Source organism: Diabrotica undecimpunctata, chromosome 8, assembly GCF_040954645.1.
Source record: "Diabrotica undecimpunctata isolate CICGRU chromosome 8, icDiaUnde3, whole genome shotgun sequence".
NCBI classification, from domain to species: Eukaryota; Metazoa; Arthropoda; class Insecta; order Coleoptera; family Chrysomelidae; genus Diabrotica; species Diabrotica undecimpunctata.
Window position 1 is genome coordinate 26,525,383 of NC_092810.1, and position 19,374 is coordinate 26,544,756.

Sequence of the window (19,374 nt, forward strand, 5' to 3'; positions counted from 1 at the left end):
AACTACAGATGTGGCCAAAGGGCATATAGGTGAGTGAATATTTTTTTCGGAGAAAACATTCCGTCGATAAATCTTCTAGGCAAACCAGCTACATTAACCGAAAAAGACAGAAGTGAAAGTGTTACTTCGAATAACTCTGTACCATTTTATATTAAACAAAAATCTTTAGTAAACTCTGACCAGATTAGTCTAGTTAATATTTTTCATGTAAGCACATAAAGTTTATTAAACAGAATAGACCAGCTTAATATTTAAAAAAAAATAAAAGATACAATAAATTATGTTTCTCTGAACACTGACTCATAAAAAACGAATTAACAACATTAAAGCTTGATGGGTATTTTTTGTCAACTTTTTATTGTCGGAATTGTCGTGCTAATACATACAGAAGACATATAACAAGTAATAGCATCCTGATGTTAAAACAGTCATTAAATAACGTTGACTGGGCTTCGGTTATTTATCTCAAAACAACAACAGAATTAGCTCAGTTTATTACCGAAATGTATGTTAAGTTAACTGAAATTAATTTTACAATAAAAAAATCACGAACTCATAGTAAAGCTCCAAGTTCTTGGTTTGATGATGAACTAATACTAATGCGAGAAAATCTTTCCACAGTCAAGATAATTGATGATGTTACAAAGGAATATAGTGAGTATAAAATGTTTAAGAAGCACTATAAATCAACAATATCATTAAAGAAAAAACTAGCTTATGAGAATTTCTTTTCCAATTCAGAAAATATATCTCGTGATATTTGGAAAGTTATAAATTATCACAGAAATAAATTTCAAAACAAAAAAGTCTGTCCAAGCGCGATTACATAAAACGATTTCAATAATTACTTTACTTCAGTAGCTAAACATATTAGAAGTTCTTTTAATTCTACAAATGAAAATGGAGCCACAGATTTTTTGAAAGATGTACACTCTCCTTGCGACTCTTTATTATTATTACCTGTTAGTGATACCGAAATCAGGAATGTTTTGCATATATTGAAAAATTTACATTGCACGGATTTTTATTTCTTAAACAAAAAAAATAATTGTGGAAACAATCGATATAATTATTGACAAATTAAGTAATTATACTTTATAATAATTGTCTTACTAAAGGGATTTTCCCAGATGTATTAAAAGTAACAAAAGTTCTAACAGTGTTCAAAAAGGGAGCTTTAGATGAAATTAGAAATTATCGTCCCATCTCAATCATTCCCATTTTCGGCAAAATTTTTGAGAGTATTCTAAATGTTCGTTTGGTAGAATATCTAGAAAACCACAAAATAGTTCACTGTAATCAATATGGCTTTAGAAAAAAGTGTAGCACTACACTAGCTATACAGAAAATTATGAGAGATATAGTTGATGATTTGGAGAAAGCTCATTTTGTGTCTTTGACATTGTGTGACTTATTCAAAGCTTTTGACTGTGTTTTGCATGAATTACTGTTGGAAAACATGCATAAATACGGTATTAGGGGAAACACTCTTAATCTATTTAGATCATACCTAACGAATATAAAACATTCAGTTTTTTTAATAACAGCTATTCTGAGTTTCACTGTCGAATATGGTGTACCTCAAGGTTCGATATTAGGACCCACTTTGTTTTTTATTCTATCTTCTTATCTGAACGATTTATTTCACTACACTTTTCCTATAAAATGTGTTTGCTTCGCAGATGATACAACTCTCATTAATACTGATATTAATCAGAATAATTTAAAAATTAACATAGATAGTGATACCCAGAAAGCAAAATCAGGATTTTTAGTTCCGATTGGAAGTATATCTCAAGAAATAGTGTTAAACTATTAGGAATCTTTCTAGATGATAATTTGGATTGGGGTGCTCATATAGATTACTTAAGTTCTAGACTTGCTACAAGTATATTTTTAATACGCAACTTAGTTTATATAATTCCTAAAAGTACCCTTAGAATGTGCTACTTTGCACTATTCCATAGCCATTTACAGTACGGAATAACTGTTTGGGATAATTCTTCTCACGCAGATCGAATTTTTAAACTACAAAAAAGAGTAGTGAGGATAATTGCAAGAGCAGAATATAGGGGACACTGTAAACCTTTATTTCTGGATTTAGGTCAGACGCTGATTGAAATTCATGCCAACAAAGGTAGGTTTAACATAAACTCCAACGTCTATGATTACGAGACAAGATCTAGAGATGCTATTAGAGCACAACGTTTTAGGTTGACAAAGAGCATAAAAAATTCGACTGATGTTAGTTTGTATAACTGTTTGCCAGATGATGTAAAGTCTTCACTTGTTATCGTTTAAGCTTAAAATCAAATCACACTTTTTGAACATTGTTTCTATTCAACAACGGAGTACCTAAGTAGAGTTTTTACACAATAGTACTAGTTTGGTCATGGTATTTGCCTATTATGATGATATTTCATGTTTTTTATATTCCCAATAAGTGTGTTTGTCGTTTTTTTACATTGTTAATATTAAATATCTGTTTATGTTTAAATTCGCAAAAAATTATATTTATGTATTTAATTGTCACTATTCCTTTGACTTGTCAAAAACAAAACTATTTTTTTATATTGTTACGATAAATATGGCTCATATTTAACCTGTAAGCATGTTATTATTCTAAACAAGAATTTTCTCGTAGATTCTCTGACCCGCTAGAAACCTGTCTGGCGCTCCCTTCTGTTCGAGAAAGGTCAACACAGGTCGCCGAGGGGATTCCAGAATAACAGCTATTTGATATATATAGAGAACCTTTTCATTTTGAAGTTAGTCTGAATAATAATATCGAGTCGAGTTTTTGAAATGTAACGCGCGTATTGTCGGGAATATAAATTGTAATAAATGTTGTAAATAAATTATATAATTATAGTGTAAAATAAATTAGTGTAATATTGTACACCGACTTTAATAAACTAAGTGTTAGAACATTTTTAAAATTAATAAAGTTAATAAATTAGATTAATAAACTCAGTTCAATATTAACTAAATAAATTCTATTCTATTAAAACATTCTTCAATTCAAGTAGTTAAATCATGGACGTATAAACATAGATGGACCCAGCAATAAGATACCTTAAACACACACTGTTTTGAAGCTTCGATATTCCTGGACAAGAGGGTAAAGGGGAGTAAAACGGGTATCGATAGACTGTGATACTTCCTCAATGAGCATAAGCGTGCTTGAATTTTTACTCGAGGGGATAATTATTCAGACGTTAATAATTGGAAGTAGTAATAATGTATAAAAACACGTTTTTATAGAAAAAGTAAAATACAATTTTATTTGCTTTAAAATTAATACAATAAAATATAGTTGAGCTCAAGTTAATTTTTTAATAGGTATTAAATAATCCTACGATAAAAAAAACAATTAAAAAATATACATTTGTCAAATTTAAGTACATACCTATATTTATTGATAATGTGTTAAAACATATTTTTTCAAATTGTGACAAATTTGTTTTAATACAATATCAATAGATTCCACGTAGTAAGGGTTTCTGCTACAAAATTATTTATTGATCATTCCAAAGCTCTTGCTGGCATTTGACATAAAATTATTTGCAAATATAAATACTTATTAAAAAGTAGGCGTGAAAATGTATAAATTATTGGAAAGCTATTTACCGAACAGAAATATTAAAGCAAAAATGGTAAATAGACATAATAGAAGACGTTGGTATAGAAATAAATTTTTATTGATTGCGAAATAAAACAGTCTTAGTAAGAACGCTTCTTATGCGCACGGTGTTAGCATCCAAAGTAGTCCTCGTTTCATGATGAATTCCAATTTTAAAATATTTCTCAAGAACCAATTTTAAAAGTTGCATAGAGTGACCATCGATTGCATCTTCATCATACATATGGTCACCAAAATGCTCATAGATTGATTTTGGGACATTTTGTATGGTTTTATTCATCAAAATATTCATAAGGTTTTTAACTAGTCTGTTGTAGATATTATTTATAGTTTTATTAAAAAATCTGAAATATTTTTCAGCTTCCTTACAAGTTTAAATAACCAAAAAGGATGCTTTTGAAAGGTTTTTTTTATACTGTTTTCTCTGTTAAAGTTTAGAGTAAGTTTCAACATTAATCAATATTATTTGGAAACCTACATAGAAAAATAAATGAGTTTTATTCATTTCACTAATTTATTGTTAATTCATGAGAAATATTAAATTAAAAAGCTACTAAACAGATCTTTTTAATCAGATAATGTCTACTTACAATTTAAAAATGTCTATACTAATTTCATGAACTAATATCTTGTTCAATACATTAATTAATATGAATAAACCCAATGGTACGCCTATGAAAGACATATTTTAAAATGTAAACACACAGGCTTCCTCAGTTCCTCATCTTAATTAAAGTAAACAAACAGTACTTACAAATTAAATGAGACATTGGGATGTAAATATTTCGTTTTTTTTTGCAAATGCAAAACTGTAGCACCATTATTATAATTTGTTTATTTCACTATTTACAAATATCACTTAAAATACAGCCAAAATATCGAAAAACAACTTTTCCTCATCTTGGGTAAAAAGTAAACAAACATGGACATGACATGGAACAGCATTTGAAGTTTGACGTAGAGCCATAAGACAGAGAAATGTAAACACCGTTGCCATTAATAAATAGGTTTCAGTGCTTCTACATATAAAATAATTGGTTGATATCTGTTATACGCTATTATTAAATGATATGCACACTATGTGCACATTTGATGTTTTAATTACAATTAAATATATTAATATAAGTAATAAATTATTATTTTGGTTTAATAGCACCTGTAGAGTATAAAATAAATATAGTAATATTTTCAGCGATACGTGAATAAGATATTTTAATAAAAAAATGTGACAACATTTGAAGGTGCTGAGAATGTGACCTAGTCAAATAATTTTGGCTTCACATTTTTATGTAAATAACTGAGTCCATCTGTGTTTATACGTCCATGAGGTAAATACATTCTCGTGGGTGAATGGATCAAGTTATCCAAAGCCATTAATTAAATAAAAAAAAAACATTCTTCTTAGTTTTTATGGTAAGTAGGTCACCATGTACATTTAAAATAAAAATGTCTTGGGAAAGCGTGTAATTATTAAAATTAAAATAGACACTTAAAATTTCAAACACCTTTAACCAATTAACTGCGCTATACAATTTTGCGCTAGGTTAATTAAACATCTAAACTGTCCATCTCGATTGTGTTATTTCTCACTGAGTACCTGTAGTAATAAAAATGTATTTACCACAATCTTTATATTGACTAATTGATGTACTTAATTTTTTTACTTAATACACAATGTAAAGGTCATCAATTCATAACCTTTTTGTTGTAATAAACACGTTACGAATATTTTTTAATATAATTTTAGATATAAACGAAGTTTAACATTGAAGTAAGACGTAAAACGAATCCAAAATATCGGAAAGGACTACAAAATATCACATTGTGGATGTTAAAAGTTGAGAACGAAGATCCTGGATAAAAATACGAGTAGAAAAGGATGGATGTCACAAGGCGATGGAAAAGTATTTTGACAGTTTACTAAAGGAGAATTTTACAGAAAACCGTGTCTTAAAAATTTTGGGATGTACAATATATTTTGTGCATAGATCATGTTAAAAGCGATAGAACCATCAATAAATAATCAATATTATATAGCGTTTTTGGTGCATTTAAAGGAAGGCATTGCGAAAAATTTGATAAAAAAAAATGGCTAAAAAGTGCTCTTTTAGTAAGACAATCCCAGTTGATCGTAACTACGACAAAAGTACATTAATTGATTCTTCAATTTTGTCTCCAGCAGCTACTGACTATTTAAAAATTCAAAAGAATGCTCCAGGGTAATAGATATGCAAAAATAAGAACAGAGGTTCCCAAACTTTTTTGCACCACGCCCTCTTTTGTTGAAATCAAAGTTTCTAACGCCCCCACCCTTTAACAATAAATTGTATGGGCCTAGGAACAAAACAAAAACAAGTAAGTATTACATAAAAAACAAAACATTTATTTATACTGCCATAAGATACCATAATATCAGTTTTTATAAAATACAAAAATTATTAATAAAAGAAATATGTATTAGGTTGGTTGGTGAGATGGATGTTCTTGCATTTTCTTTACTAGTATGCCTATTTGTGGCTGAGTTTTAGTAAGTGAACAACGCAAGTCACTAGCAGCAAAAAAGTTTTCTCATTCTATTAAAAGTTGACCGTGCAATTTCAATGCGGCATCTTATTTCATTTGTCTGATCAGAATCTTCTGTGTAACAAGCTAGCCAATGACAAAGAAATATAAATATAATGTTTATTGACGTCGAAAAGGCCTTCGATAGTATAAACAAAGAGCAAATGACGAAGATTCTGAAAATATATGGACTACCGATGAAATACATCGACAAGATCAGATTATTCTACAAGGGATACAGAGCCAGACTGGAACATGTGCGAGAAATGAAAAAGGTATTGCTATACAAAGCGGAGTTAAACAAGGATACGTACTATATCTCCGTCACTATTCCTAATCATACCACCTGATACCTGTAAAAACAGGTATCAGGTGGAACTTGCACAACCAGTTGGAGGAAAACCTGGAAGACGAAAGAGATGAGGTAAGAGGAACAAACGAGGGGGAAGAGGAATCAACAATTGAATTTAAAGATGCAGTTAAAAAGCTAGCCAGAAACAAATCACCCGGGATAGATAATCTCCCAGCTGAACTATATAAAGAAGATGGCATTACAGCAGCTTATAAAAGAAATATGGACACAGAAATCATTCCCCAATGATTGAAATATCGGAATACTTTGCACCATATACAAAAAAGGAGATATCTTTGAATGCTCTAACCACAGAGGAATTACTTACGCTTCTAAATGCAGCGTATAAAATATTTTCTACAGTACTAGATCACCGTGTGGCACCATATGCAGAACGGATAGTAGGAAAATACCAGGCTGGTTTCAGAGGTGGTAAATCGACAATTTATTAGATTTTTTGGAAAAAACACTGGTATATGGCATTGATACTCATCACATATTTATAGACTACAAAGCAGCCTACGGCCTTGTGAATAAAAGAAAAATGTTCAAAGCAATGAAAGAGAATGAAAACTAACTCTTGAACAATTTAAATGTAAAGTTGAAATATGGAAACTCCAAGTTGATTCCGCAAACTTTCAACGATTCTCCTTGCGATTTATTTATCGTCACTACAAAAGCCAAACGCACGCACAAATTCTAAATGCTTAAAATAAAATGGTTAATATAAAATAGTCCCTTAGGATTTTTCCTTGATGATCGTTGCCTCAAAGACATTTTTCATTAACTTTTTCCCAGTCTCGTTCCATTGCACAGTCGAGGTTGATTTATATTACACAGAATAATGACTTCTGATCCTACTTTTTTTGTAAATTGTGAGGTAAGAGTTCAGGAAATTATATGTGGAAGATATACATACTGGTTACTTATATCTCTTAAGATACTGGTTAAGATTTCTCTTACAAATGTTTATTTATAAGATAAAAAATTTCTCTCCGGCCGGGGTACTATCCAGTAAGACATTTGAATCGGGGTAACTGTCAAAGTCGAAATTGTTAAACGCGCAAAATTTAAATAATCGTTAAGTTTTCTGAAATTTTTCAATTTTCTGTGTAATTTTCCTAAATTTTATTTTCCTAAAACCTTCTACACGTGACATTGGGAAATACGGATTCATTTTATATAATAGAAGATAAATAACTAACCTTCTTTCTGTCATCTGGCGGTACGTTGACGTGTGATCTGTTTCTAAAGATGTCCATAACTTTAGTCATCGGACTACGGCTGGAGGACGCAGCAGTGACCGTATGGTAGTACTGTGTGTCGGAACCGCCATCTCGAACTGGATGTGCTGAACCATCTCTGGGCGCTTTGTGTCGAGAATGATTAAAATACTGGAAGCAAAAAATTAGTTTAACGCTAATGCAAACATCTAACAAATAAGGTAAAATAACTCTATACAGGTGTGTATAATTTTTATATATCTCTTTTCTTATGTAGTAACCATCTTTATACAGGGTGAGTCATAACTATTGGGACATAGACTAAGGATAGGTTATTTGGACCAAAATATGGCTATTGGGCCAAATATGCCTTAATAAAATGTTACTGAGAAAAAAGATACAGCGTGTTAAAGTTAATTTTTGTTTTTCGTTTGTTGCTAATAGTTTCCCTGTATATTTATAAATTGCTATCAAAATCGGCACAGAGGCATAATCTTAGACAAGAAATAGTATTTTATTTACAATTTTACGTTTTGTCATAGAGGGCGCCACGTGGATCATTCCTAATGATCAAATTGAGTCTAAACTTTTTCTGATGAAACTTTTTAGTAATTTTTATTAGAAAATATGACGTAAACATCATTTTTACGTAAAATTGGTACTCTTGTTTAAACATGATAATTTCAACCGTTTTCGATAAAAACTCAGTCGAACTGCTTAGAGTCTTAAAATAGAATTTCAAATATTATTTCATTTATGAAAAGTATGCTTTGGACTGTCAGATAATTGTTGTTGGTAAATGTCATTTGTTCGGAGTAAATTATTTTTGATGTGACAGTGTAGTGTAATGTTGCATTTTTTAAAAGTAATCATTACTTTTTTTGATTGAAATGCCTCGTCACAATCATTTTACTAATGAAGAAATACGAGATATGATTTGCGTATACGCACAAGAAATTTTTTGCGATCGCTCGGCAGCCAGAAGGTATGGAATGTTATACGCAAACAGAAAGCAACCAAATCACAAAACTTTTGCAAGATTATATCGTAGTTTAGGTGAAACTGGGTCATTTCACACTAAAAATCGGGGTGGTCGACCGAAACAAATCACCCCTAATCAAGAAGATGAACTTTTGGTTCGAGTAGATGAAAATCCTGAAATAAGTTCACGACATCTATCAGCAGCAACAGGACTAAGTCAGGAGTATCATAAATGATTAGTATGATAAATGAGGTGCTCCATCCTGCATAAACCACATTTTTATTCTTACATCCAGTGACAGACCATCTAAAATATCACAAGAGTATTTTCCAAAAAGAATAAATAAGAATCTCCATTTAAATTCGAAGGAAGAACATAAGGCCCTAGTAGTTGGTCGCCTATAATGCCACACCAAATATTCAATTTAAACTCATGCTGAAAATGTCTAGCTTTAATAGCATGCGGGTTTTCTTCTTCCCAATAATGACTATTTCGCCAATTAAAAACCACTCGTTTGGTAAAAGTTGGTTCGTCGGTGAACATAATATTCTTAATAAAGTGTCTGCCATTACGATGTTTATTCAGACAACGTTGGCAAAACTGTAACCGTCGTGGAAGATCTGTTTTAAGTAAATTTAGAACAGGAGTGAAGTGATAAGGATGGAGGTTCTCTTTTTTAAGAATTCTAACAATAGACGACTGACTTACTCCTGTTGCTGCTGATAGATGTCGTGAACTTATTTCAGGATTTTCATCTACTCGAACTAAGAGTTCATCTTCTTGATTAAAAGAAAGTTTGAAAGTTTTGTGATTTGGTTGCCTTCTGTTTGCGTATAACATTCCATACCTTCTAGCTGCCGAGCGACCGCAAAAATTTTCTTGTGCGTATATGCAAATCATATCTCGCATTTCTTCATTAGTAAAATGATTGTGACGAGGCATTTCAATCAATAAAAGTAATGATTACTTTTAAAAAATGCAACATTACACTACACTGTCACATCAAAAATAATTTACTCAGAACAAATGACATTTACCAACAACAATTATCTGACAGTCCAAAGCATACTTTTCATAAATGAAATATTTGAAACTCTAATCAGTTCGACTGCGTTTTTATCGAAAACGGTTGAAATTATCATGTTTAAACAAGAGTACCAATTTTACGTCTAAAAAGTTTAGACTCAATTTGATCATTAGGAATGATCCACGTGGTGCCCTCTATGACAAAACGTAAAATTGTAAATAAAATACTATTTCTTGTCTAAGATTATGCCTCTGTGCCAATTTTGATAGCAATTTATAAATAAACAGGGAAACTATTAGCAAAAAACGAAAAACAAAAATTAACTTTAACACCCTGTATCTTTTTTCTCAGCAACATTTTATTAAGGCATATTTGGCCCAATAGCCATATTTTGGTCCAAATAGACTGTCTTTAGTCTATGTCCCAATAGTTATGACTCACCCTGTATAATAACAAGCCATTTACAACATGACGCAAAGTGGCTACATAACCTATACCTACTACAATTTACCTCAAATCTAAAGATTGTCATATGAGGACTGTATTATTCACTTCTTAATCTACAGTAAGTAATAATTGAAGACATGAGTTTATTGTGCCTGTACAAATTTACCATAAATCTGTGCATTGTAAAAACTTTTATTTTCATTTAAATACTCCCCTTATTTATAAACTTGGACTAGTCCCTAAAGACCAGTCCATTCTCGGCCCTGAACTATTAACAACCAATAAGTTCCTCAAAATTATAGTCGTCAAGCAACCTTCGTAAGTAAAGGTCCAACAAGCAAGAGCTTGCGAAAAGTCAGTTTCATTTTCTTAATACACTGTTTCTCCATTATAAGTTTTCTAGTTTTGTGGCCAGTATTGTTGGCAGTAAGTGAATGTGCTAAAAAGAAATAGATGCTGTTCCTATTCTAAGTAATCATGAAACTTATATCTACTTATTCAACCTCTCAATCGTTCTAAGTCGCGGTGTTGCCATAACGTGTCGCGAGTGCATATAAAATGATTTGCCGATCCAACAACGGTTTGAATATCTCGTAAACGTTTACTGTCCTTATCTATAAACAATAAACTGGTCTTGATATTTTCTACATTGATATGTGATATTTTCTACAGTATAGGCTATTATTCCTTTTAATAAAGATACATTTTGACTAATCTTAATTAAGACTTTTACCAATTTAATGTATACCCCCTATCCCTTGTCAAGGGAACAACCTTTCAGGTGCTGGATTCCCCAGCTGGTCCTTCGAAGCTAAGGAGTACCTCAGAAGCTTTGTGCGGTAAGAAAAAATCTTCCATCGGACCAGCAAAGTTCGCTACGGCGAACTCCTTATTCGTACAGTGCCAAAGGTATCATGTCACATTTTTTGAAAAAATGACTTTTTGAAATTTTTGAACTTTCCTAATATAGATCGAACCTACCAACAATAATAAATTCTATGATGCCTTACAAGAATTTTTTTTTGATGATAAAGGCACTATGTCACATACACAGTGTATATTTTTAGTGGGTAAACGTCTTATGTTACATTTTTGATACATGACATCTTTATCCACTAAGCAATTTAAGTTTATACTGTGTTTAAAAATTTTATTGAGTTTAAACAAAAAAATATTAAATTTTCTTCATTGTATGCTATATTAAAATAAATGTGTCTTCTTGTTACATCTTGTTAAAAGCTACTTAACTTCTTTATGCATGACCGAGTTTAAAGTTAGTGGATAAAGGTGTTATGTACATAAAAATCTAGTTTCCCAAAATCTTACTGTTTCATTAATATTATAATTAACAAAAGAAAACAGCCTAAAATTACATATTTTTTAAGGTCTCACTCATTGAAATCAAAAACAAATTAAAAAAGTTCCAATACAAAACGCATTTTGTTAATTTACTCAAAACTTTGAAAACGCGACATAGCACCTTTATCCAGTCATTTCTTCAATTGTAAGATATTGCATTCATATGAGATTAAACCACAATCGTTTTAATGAATCGTTAAAATGATTTAATACACTATGTTAACCTGTTTATTTATTGGCGCTTTGTGGTAAATAGTCACGATTTTGAGTTGAAATTCTGAGGGTGATGCATTCTATGATTGGGATCAAAATCTAATCTTTATGTGTGTTTATATGTAGTTCATCCCATATTTTTTTTTACTTTAATAATTGCTTATTTACAATCTACTGTACAAACGATGGAGTACTAAGAAAATTTGTTGATGCTGATATCTTGTGAAGGAGCTCCCAGTATTCATCTAATTAGATCTTCTCGACAGTTTTTCTTCAGTCTTCTTTCATAACTTGTTGATTGGACAGTTTTCTGACAAGTTGTTTAGAACCATAGAATGGTCTTCTATCCGGTTATAGTTTGTATTTTATATTTATAGGTATTGACCGAATTACATTTTTGACAAATTGAATTTTCACATCGGTAAGTATGGTTTGTGCATTGATCATACAGCGGAGTATTTTAGGCTGGTATGTTTGTAGTATTTTTGTATTTGATAACTTTGCACAGCCCCATAGTACTATGTCCAGAAAAGGGGTCCGGATCGCTTTGAACATGATTATTTTATTTTCAATTCATAACTGCGATTGTCTACCGATTAGCCAGTTTATTTGTCTAGTTTTAAAAGTTAGTTGTTGTTTCTTAGCTTTGATATGGTTTCTCTGAGTTAATTTTTGATTAAGGTGCAGTTCAAGATATTTTACCACCGGTTTGATTGATATAAGATTGTTTGTAAACTCCGCCTCTGGTAGGGACTGTGTGGACCCATTGCCATCTCAATGTCGCTATTTTTTCTATGATCTCCGTTACTTTAGTTCTTCGACGTATTTCGGTGTTAGGAATTTTGTCTCTGAGGCTTATATTTAACATGGCCCTCTCCCAAGGACACTAAACACAGATAGGATTGATTTTGTCCTATGCTCTAATGTAAGAAATGCGTTGTGTTGAGTGTGACGTAGGCGTGGGGATTCGTGGTTGACATTTCTTATTGTTTTATATAGAATAGTTGTGCCTGCTGCCAATTTTTTTGTTCTACAAGTGATTTAACGGCCTTATAAGACTATTTAATTATTGTTTCTATATCAATTTACTTGTATAAACAAAATGGGTGGTAATAGATGTGCCATATATGGTTGTGACAATAATTTTAAGAGTGTAAAAACCAAGAATATGCCTGTTATTTTTCACAGTTTTCCAAAAGGAAAGGATTTAGTGTCGAAAACTATAAGGGCTGAATGGGTTAACCGATTCAGAAGAGCTGATAATTTTAATCCTGATTCTAGTAGAATATGCCCTGTTCATTTTACAATGACTATGAAAGAGATCTTCAAAATGAATTATTAGGTAAAATAAAAAAGCAATAAAATGCCTATAAAAATTTTTTAATGTAACTTATTTTAGGTTTACCTACTAAATGCCTTTTAAAGAAAACTGCAGTTCCAACATTTTGATTATATAAACATACCTTTGACACACCTTCTGTCTACTCGTGAAGGTAGATTAGATGTTAGAAACAGAAAGCAACTTGTAGCAGAAATTACAAAGGTTGATTCAAATATTTTGAATATTGCATTTAATCAACATGAACATGCTATTACTAAATCTGAAATAATTTTTGAACAAGCTGGTGACAATATAGGTTTGAAGCCTGAAGTAGATTTTGAAGCAAAATACAACGAATTATTAAACAAGTTTGAAAAATTAATAGCTGATCATTCCAATTTGAAGAAAAATGGTCAAATGAATATAAAAAGTTTAACAAGTCAGTTGAGGTATTCTAAAGCAAAAAAATATGAATGTTCAAAAAAATCCGAAATTTTTGCTGAAATTTTGTTAAATAAAGTGTTAACCACAAACCAAATTGCACTTTTTTCTGAGTGTGGATCAATATATTAGTCCAAAAGTATTCCAAAAAGCCAATCTTAAAATTCCTCAAGAAAAAATAGAAGAACCTGATGTATCTAACAATAGTAGTTCTTTCTCTTCCCAAGAATCATCTTCTAATCAGTATGGCGTCAAAATAAAATTATGGAATAAATATTATGAAAAATTTATTGATACCTATAGGAAAAATAATGGAGTTGTTGGAAACATTTCAAAAAGGATTTAAAAAAAAGAAAAAGTGTTGCCATATGCGCTTACTAAAAACTTTTGTAAACTTAGAACAATAATTAGAATAAATTATAAAAATTTAAAATTCAAGGAAGCTGCAAATTTGAAGCAAAAAAACTTATCCATGTTGGATTCAACTAGGTCAAAAATTAGAAAATTAAATAAAATTGTTCGGTAGGGAATGTTTCTAAAGTTTCCTAGTATTGTATACTGTTTAGTTTTACCTATGTATGTTTATGAAATAAATGGTTCAGTATTGAATAGTTTTATTTATCATCAAATGTTTTTGGATATTAATTTGTGCTCTGACTACGTAAGTAAAACACGGATTTATAGATTTTATTTACCAGAAATATTTACTTTGAGAGTAAACTGACATTTATTAATTTAATTATAACACTAGCAAATGCATTCATTTCGAAAATAAATTTTATTTGCCATGTGAAACAGATCATTAAGAATTTATAAGTCTGAATGTCTTAAGTACTGTTAAAAATCTGATATCTGCCATCTATTTACAAAAACAAAACGTAAATTTTTCGTTTTAAACTTTTTAATCTCAAATTAAGCTCATCTTCCATAAAAGTTAATAGTAACAATAAGGTCGATAAATGCTTGTCATCCTCACACCTACGTCACAGCCGCGTGTTGCAGTGACAGACAAATTTGGGCGATGGAACTATCCTATGTAGTCAACTGTTCTTGGCCCTTTCCATGGCCCGTTCATCATCATCTTTGGCTCGACAATCCTCTGTGGATCTTGGCCTGCTCTAAGATTCGTCGCCATTCTGTTCGGTTTCTGGCAACATGTTGCCATCTTCTGATTTTTAATATCCGTAAGTCGGTTTCAACTCCATCTAACCACCTAATTCGCGGTCGGCCTTTGCTTCTTCTTCCTACAGGTGTTCCTGTGGTTAGCTTTTTAGCAATCGTATTTTCTGGCATTCCTATTATGTGTCCAGCCCATCTAAGTCGCTGTGTTTTAATGAACGTTATGACATCTGGCTCATCAAAGAGCTGATACAATTCAAAATTATATCTTCTGCGACACTGCCCTTGGTCGTTTATAGCTCCAAATATTTTGCGGAGTATTTTACGCTCAAATATTCCCAAAAGTCTTTCGTGAAGTTGTCAACACGTCCAAAGGTATGACTTCCAAAGACTGTTTCTCGTTCCTCATTTGCTATCGGATCCTTTGTGACCAACATGTACTTGGTTTTGTCTTCGTTGATGACTAGAGCCACCTTTGTATCGCCGCTGTTTCCAATTCTAGGAGATATTGCTCAACATCTCGCTTGCTACGCCCTATTATGTCAGCATATGCTAAGACTTGTATCGATCTATTGTAAATAGTACCGCCATCTAAGGTACTGCCTTTTCTAAGGCAATATTAAATAGGAGGCAAAGCCAAAGCATCCCCTTGTCTGAGTCCATCCTTTATCTCAAAGGATCTAGAATTCTCTCCCTGTATTCTAACAGTGGCTTCTAAGTTAGACATTGTCATTCTCGTTAGTCTGATAAGTTTCTCTGGTATACCAAACTCATGCATTGATTGGTATAGCACTGTTCTCTTGACACTGTCGTATGCGGCCTTGAAGTCGACGAATAGGTGATGGGTTTCAATATTGAATTCTAATGTTTTCTCGAGAATCTGTCTTATTGAATGAATCTGGTCAATTGTTGATTTTTCTGGAGTGAATCCAGCTTGATACCATACCATACCACAGTGGGCATACCAACTATGCCCACTGTGTAAACTTGCAGCCTTTCGTAGAGAATATTTGCTAGTATTTTGTAAGCAGTTGTTAACAGGGTTATACCTCTATAGTTGTCACACTGGAGTTGGTTACCTTTTTTATGTAACGGCATATCACGCCTTGAGACCATTCACAAGGCATGGTCTCATTATGCTAAACAAAAAGTAATAGCTTATGCAGTGTCTGTAGTAGGGCATCGCCACCATTCTTGTAGAGCTCACTGCAAATTTGATCAATTCCTGGTGATTTGCCCATGGCCCGTTGAGTTACTCTTAATTGTTCTGCCATTTTTGCCAAGTAGGAAGTAGAAGGGAAGTATAACAAATAAAGGAAGAGAGTTCATTTCATGCGGTGGAGAAGGATTGGTGTACTTGGAAAGGTAATAAATTGAGAGATCTTGGCGATGGGTGCAAGTTAATATACAGTATTGCAAACAGTCTTGACAGAAATGGAGTGGGTGTTATTTTAAACAACGAGTGGAGAGAACGTCTAGTAAGGGTAATAAAAAAAATGATAGAATAATGAGGCTCGAACTGAATATCAACGTCCAATGGTCCAACGTGAACATCATATGTGTCTATGCCCCACAGGTAGGGTGTGAAGAACAGGAAAAGGAAGAATTTTGGAGTGCCTTTAATTGCGAGATGCTCGAGATTCTTGTAGACAAAAAATGTTTCAATGAAGGTTTTATTTGAATTGACATATTGGACATCTTGGTAGAGAAAAAGCGGGACTAGAAGGAGTTCATGGAGGTTGGGGGATGGGAATAAGTAATGATGAAGAAAATAGTGGTGATTGACTTTACACTGGTCTGGAATTTGATTGTGACTAATACGTTCTTTATAAAGACTGAAGACTAGTATAGTAGCAGAAAAATGAAAAGACAGATAGATATTGTGCTGTGTAGAAGCCAGCTAAAAGAACTGACAAACTATAAAATGATAAAGGGTGAGTGTATAACAAGTTAACGCCGACATAATGGGTACGGAGATAAAGGTGATGCGGAAAGAAAAGCAGGACATCAGAAAGTAAAGTGGTGGAAGTTAAAGAATCAGGATTTGGCAAAAGTCTTCAAGAGTAGAGTTCTAGATCAGTTTTAGTTAAAAAAGTACGGCCAACTATTGGTGGGAAGACAACAGCCACCAAGTGGTGGAAGTTAAAGAATCAGGATCTGGCAAAAGTCTTCAAGAGTAAAGTTAGATCAGTTTTACTTAAAAAAGTACGGTTAACGATTGGTGGGAAGAAAACAGCCAAGCTGTGGTACAAGTAGGAGAGGAAGTGCTAGGGAAACCATCTGGTAAAGAGACTGTAAGAATGATAGAGGAATAAAGTTAATGTCGCACACGATAAAAATTTGGGAGAGAACTGTAGAGCGAAGGTGAAGGAGGGAAAATCGATAGGAAAAGAACAGTTAGGATTTATGTCAGGAAGGAGGACAACTGATGCCTTGTTTGATTTGAGACAGTTATAGAGAAATACGGCGAGAAGAAAAGAGAGCTACATTTAGTATTTATAGATCCTGATAATTCTATGTGTATATATGAGAGAGAAATGAGTTTCTGAGAAGTACGTAAGACTAGTGAAGGATGTGTATGAGGGAGCGTACCCCAACGTGAGGTCGTCTGTCAAATTGACCGAAAGTTTTCCAGTGACAGTTGGTTTGCATCAAGACTTTCACTGAGTCCCTATCTGTTTAACCTTTTTTTATGTACTGACGGAGAAGGTCAGAGTCGGGCTCCTTATTTAAATATCTGGAGGTATTCACAGGCTGATAAATGAATACCTAGCACCCATACAAAATATTTATTGATTAGTGGATTCCTTTTTAACCTCTGAAGGAAGAAGCAATTTCTCTAAGAGAATACTACCTTTGGATATTAAGAGTTCCCAATAAAGTCAATTCTCAGTAGCCGGAGCGCAGAGTTTTGATTATTACCAGTTTTTTACCTTAACAGTACTCAGAAAATTTTTACACTGCAAAAAGCAGAAAAGAACAAAACAAAAAAAAAAGCAGAAACTAGTGTCGAAAAAGAAAGTGATATACATCATAGAAAGTGATATCACTTTCAAGAGCAAAGCTTACTTGACATACATCTTCACCTAGACACAATAAGCATACGATAAATTGCAACATAATAAGAAACGAAACACATGCAGTTGTAAGAAGAATAAAAAAATTTCAACGGGAACGTCTTTCGAAAGAAATGGAGCATGATTTTAATGGTCTACAAAAGGAAAGCGCTTTTTAAGAGATCAAAGAGCGAAGATCAAGGAACTAATAGACCTGAAACACATAGAAAATGATACATAGATTGACTGTCTCAAAAAGCTATGTATAGAGAAACAATAAATGATGTACCGGACAAACCAACCAACAACGAACCAACAAACGATGGTTGATTTAATAACCACACATATTAATAAGTTAAAAATGAAAAGAACCAAAAAGAACCTTTATGTACCTCAACATTGGATGGAGCTGATAACTTCTGCAAGTAGAAAGTTCTTTACAGTTCAGATGGAAAATGACGATTTTTTAGACTTTCAAATACTTCGCCATACTTCAAGAAGAGCATAAGTGGAATACAAAGCATGCAATGCTTACATTTTCAACAGGACAAACCTTTAACCCCGTTTTACAATAAAACAGCTGGAGGGATCGTAGAAGAGTTTAGGGAGCTATCCATGAAACCCATTCGAGCTGGCAAAAACTCTAACCTACTGCCAGATCTCTGGCCAGTACCGATTGACAAAAGGTGTCTCATTAAGGAAGTTAAATATTTAAATCTTCAACAGTTACTCAATTACGTCAATGGTCAACAACGACATTGATTAAATCATAAGTTAATTATGTATTAGAGTTATGGTGAAGAATAAATGTTTACAAAATCTTTATGATATTTTTATCTTTATGTTAAGAGTGCTACTTAGCAACAGAAAAATAGCTCCAAAATAAGTAGTCAATAAAATTATGATCTTTTGTTACCAATAATAATATTAATGCCTACAGTTACTAAACCGGAGAAAAAAAATCTAGAATTAAAAAATCATGGCAATTACAGTGAAGGCCCAACTTTGAAGGGCATCTACTCAAAATTTACTTTTTGTCACTTATACCCCTTTACTTCTAGGGTCCTCTATTATGGTGATAATTATTTCGCCGACTAAACGAGAATGCAACAAGCATAGTCTTAAAAACAACGCAAATATTTATATACAAAACTCTGTTCACATACGCATCAGAAACATGGACAATGACAAAAAGTGATGAAAAAAAGTTTAGGCTGTTTTGGACATAAAATCCTCTAATATTCCATTATATATTCACTGATACCAATGAATGTACCTATATAATAAATCTACATATACAGCTTTCGATAAACAGAAAAAAAATCATAGAAAAACTAACTTTTTCTTTCTTCTTTTCCTTCTTCTCCTTCTCTTTTTCCCTCTCCCTCTCCTTTTCTTCTTCCGGTGGGGGAGTATGTGAGGGTGGGTGCGGCTTTCTGAAAATGTCCATAACTTTGGTCATAGGACTACGACCAACGGACGCTGCAGCTGTTACGGTGTGATAGTACTTCGTGTCGCTTTCGTCGTCTTGCACTGGATGGGCGGATCCGTCTCTGGGTTTCTTCGCATGGATCAACCCAGTATGCTAAAAAGGTCAAAGAACGATTTTAATATATTATCACAGTTAAA

The 19,374-nt window shown here is 32.5% G+C and overlaps 1 protein-coding gene across 1 annotated transcript in view; it reads right to left on the reverse strand.

The window, feature by feature from the left end:
- Window positions 1-19,374, reverse strand: part of SNF4Agamma (SNF4/AMP-activated protein kinase gamma subunit) — a 319,651-nt gene that overhangs the window by 219,292 nt on the left and 80,985 nt on the right. The window contains 2 exon segments of the mRNA XM_072539907.1: window positions 7,763-7,951; window positions 19,085-19,330. Coding sequence (XP_072396008.1) covers window positions 7,763-7,951; window positions 19,085-19,330 — 435 coding nt within the window.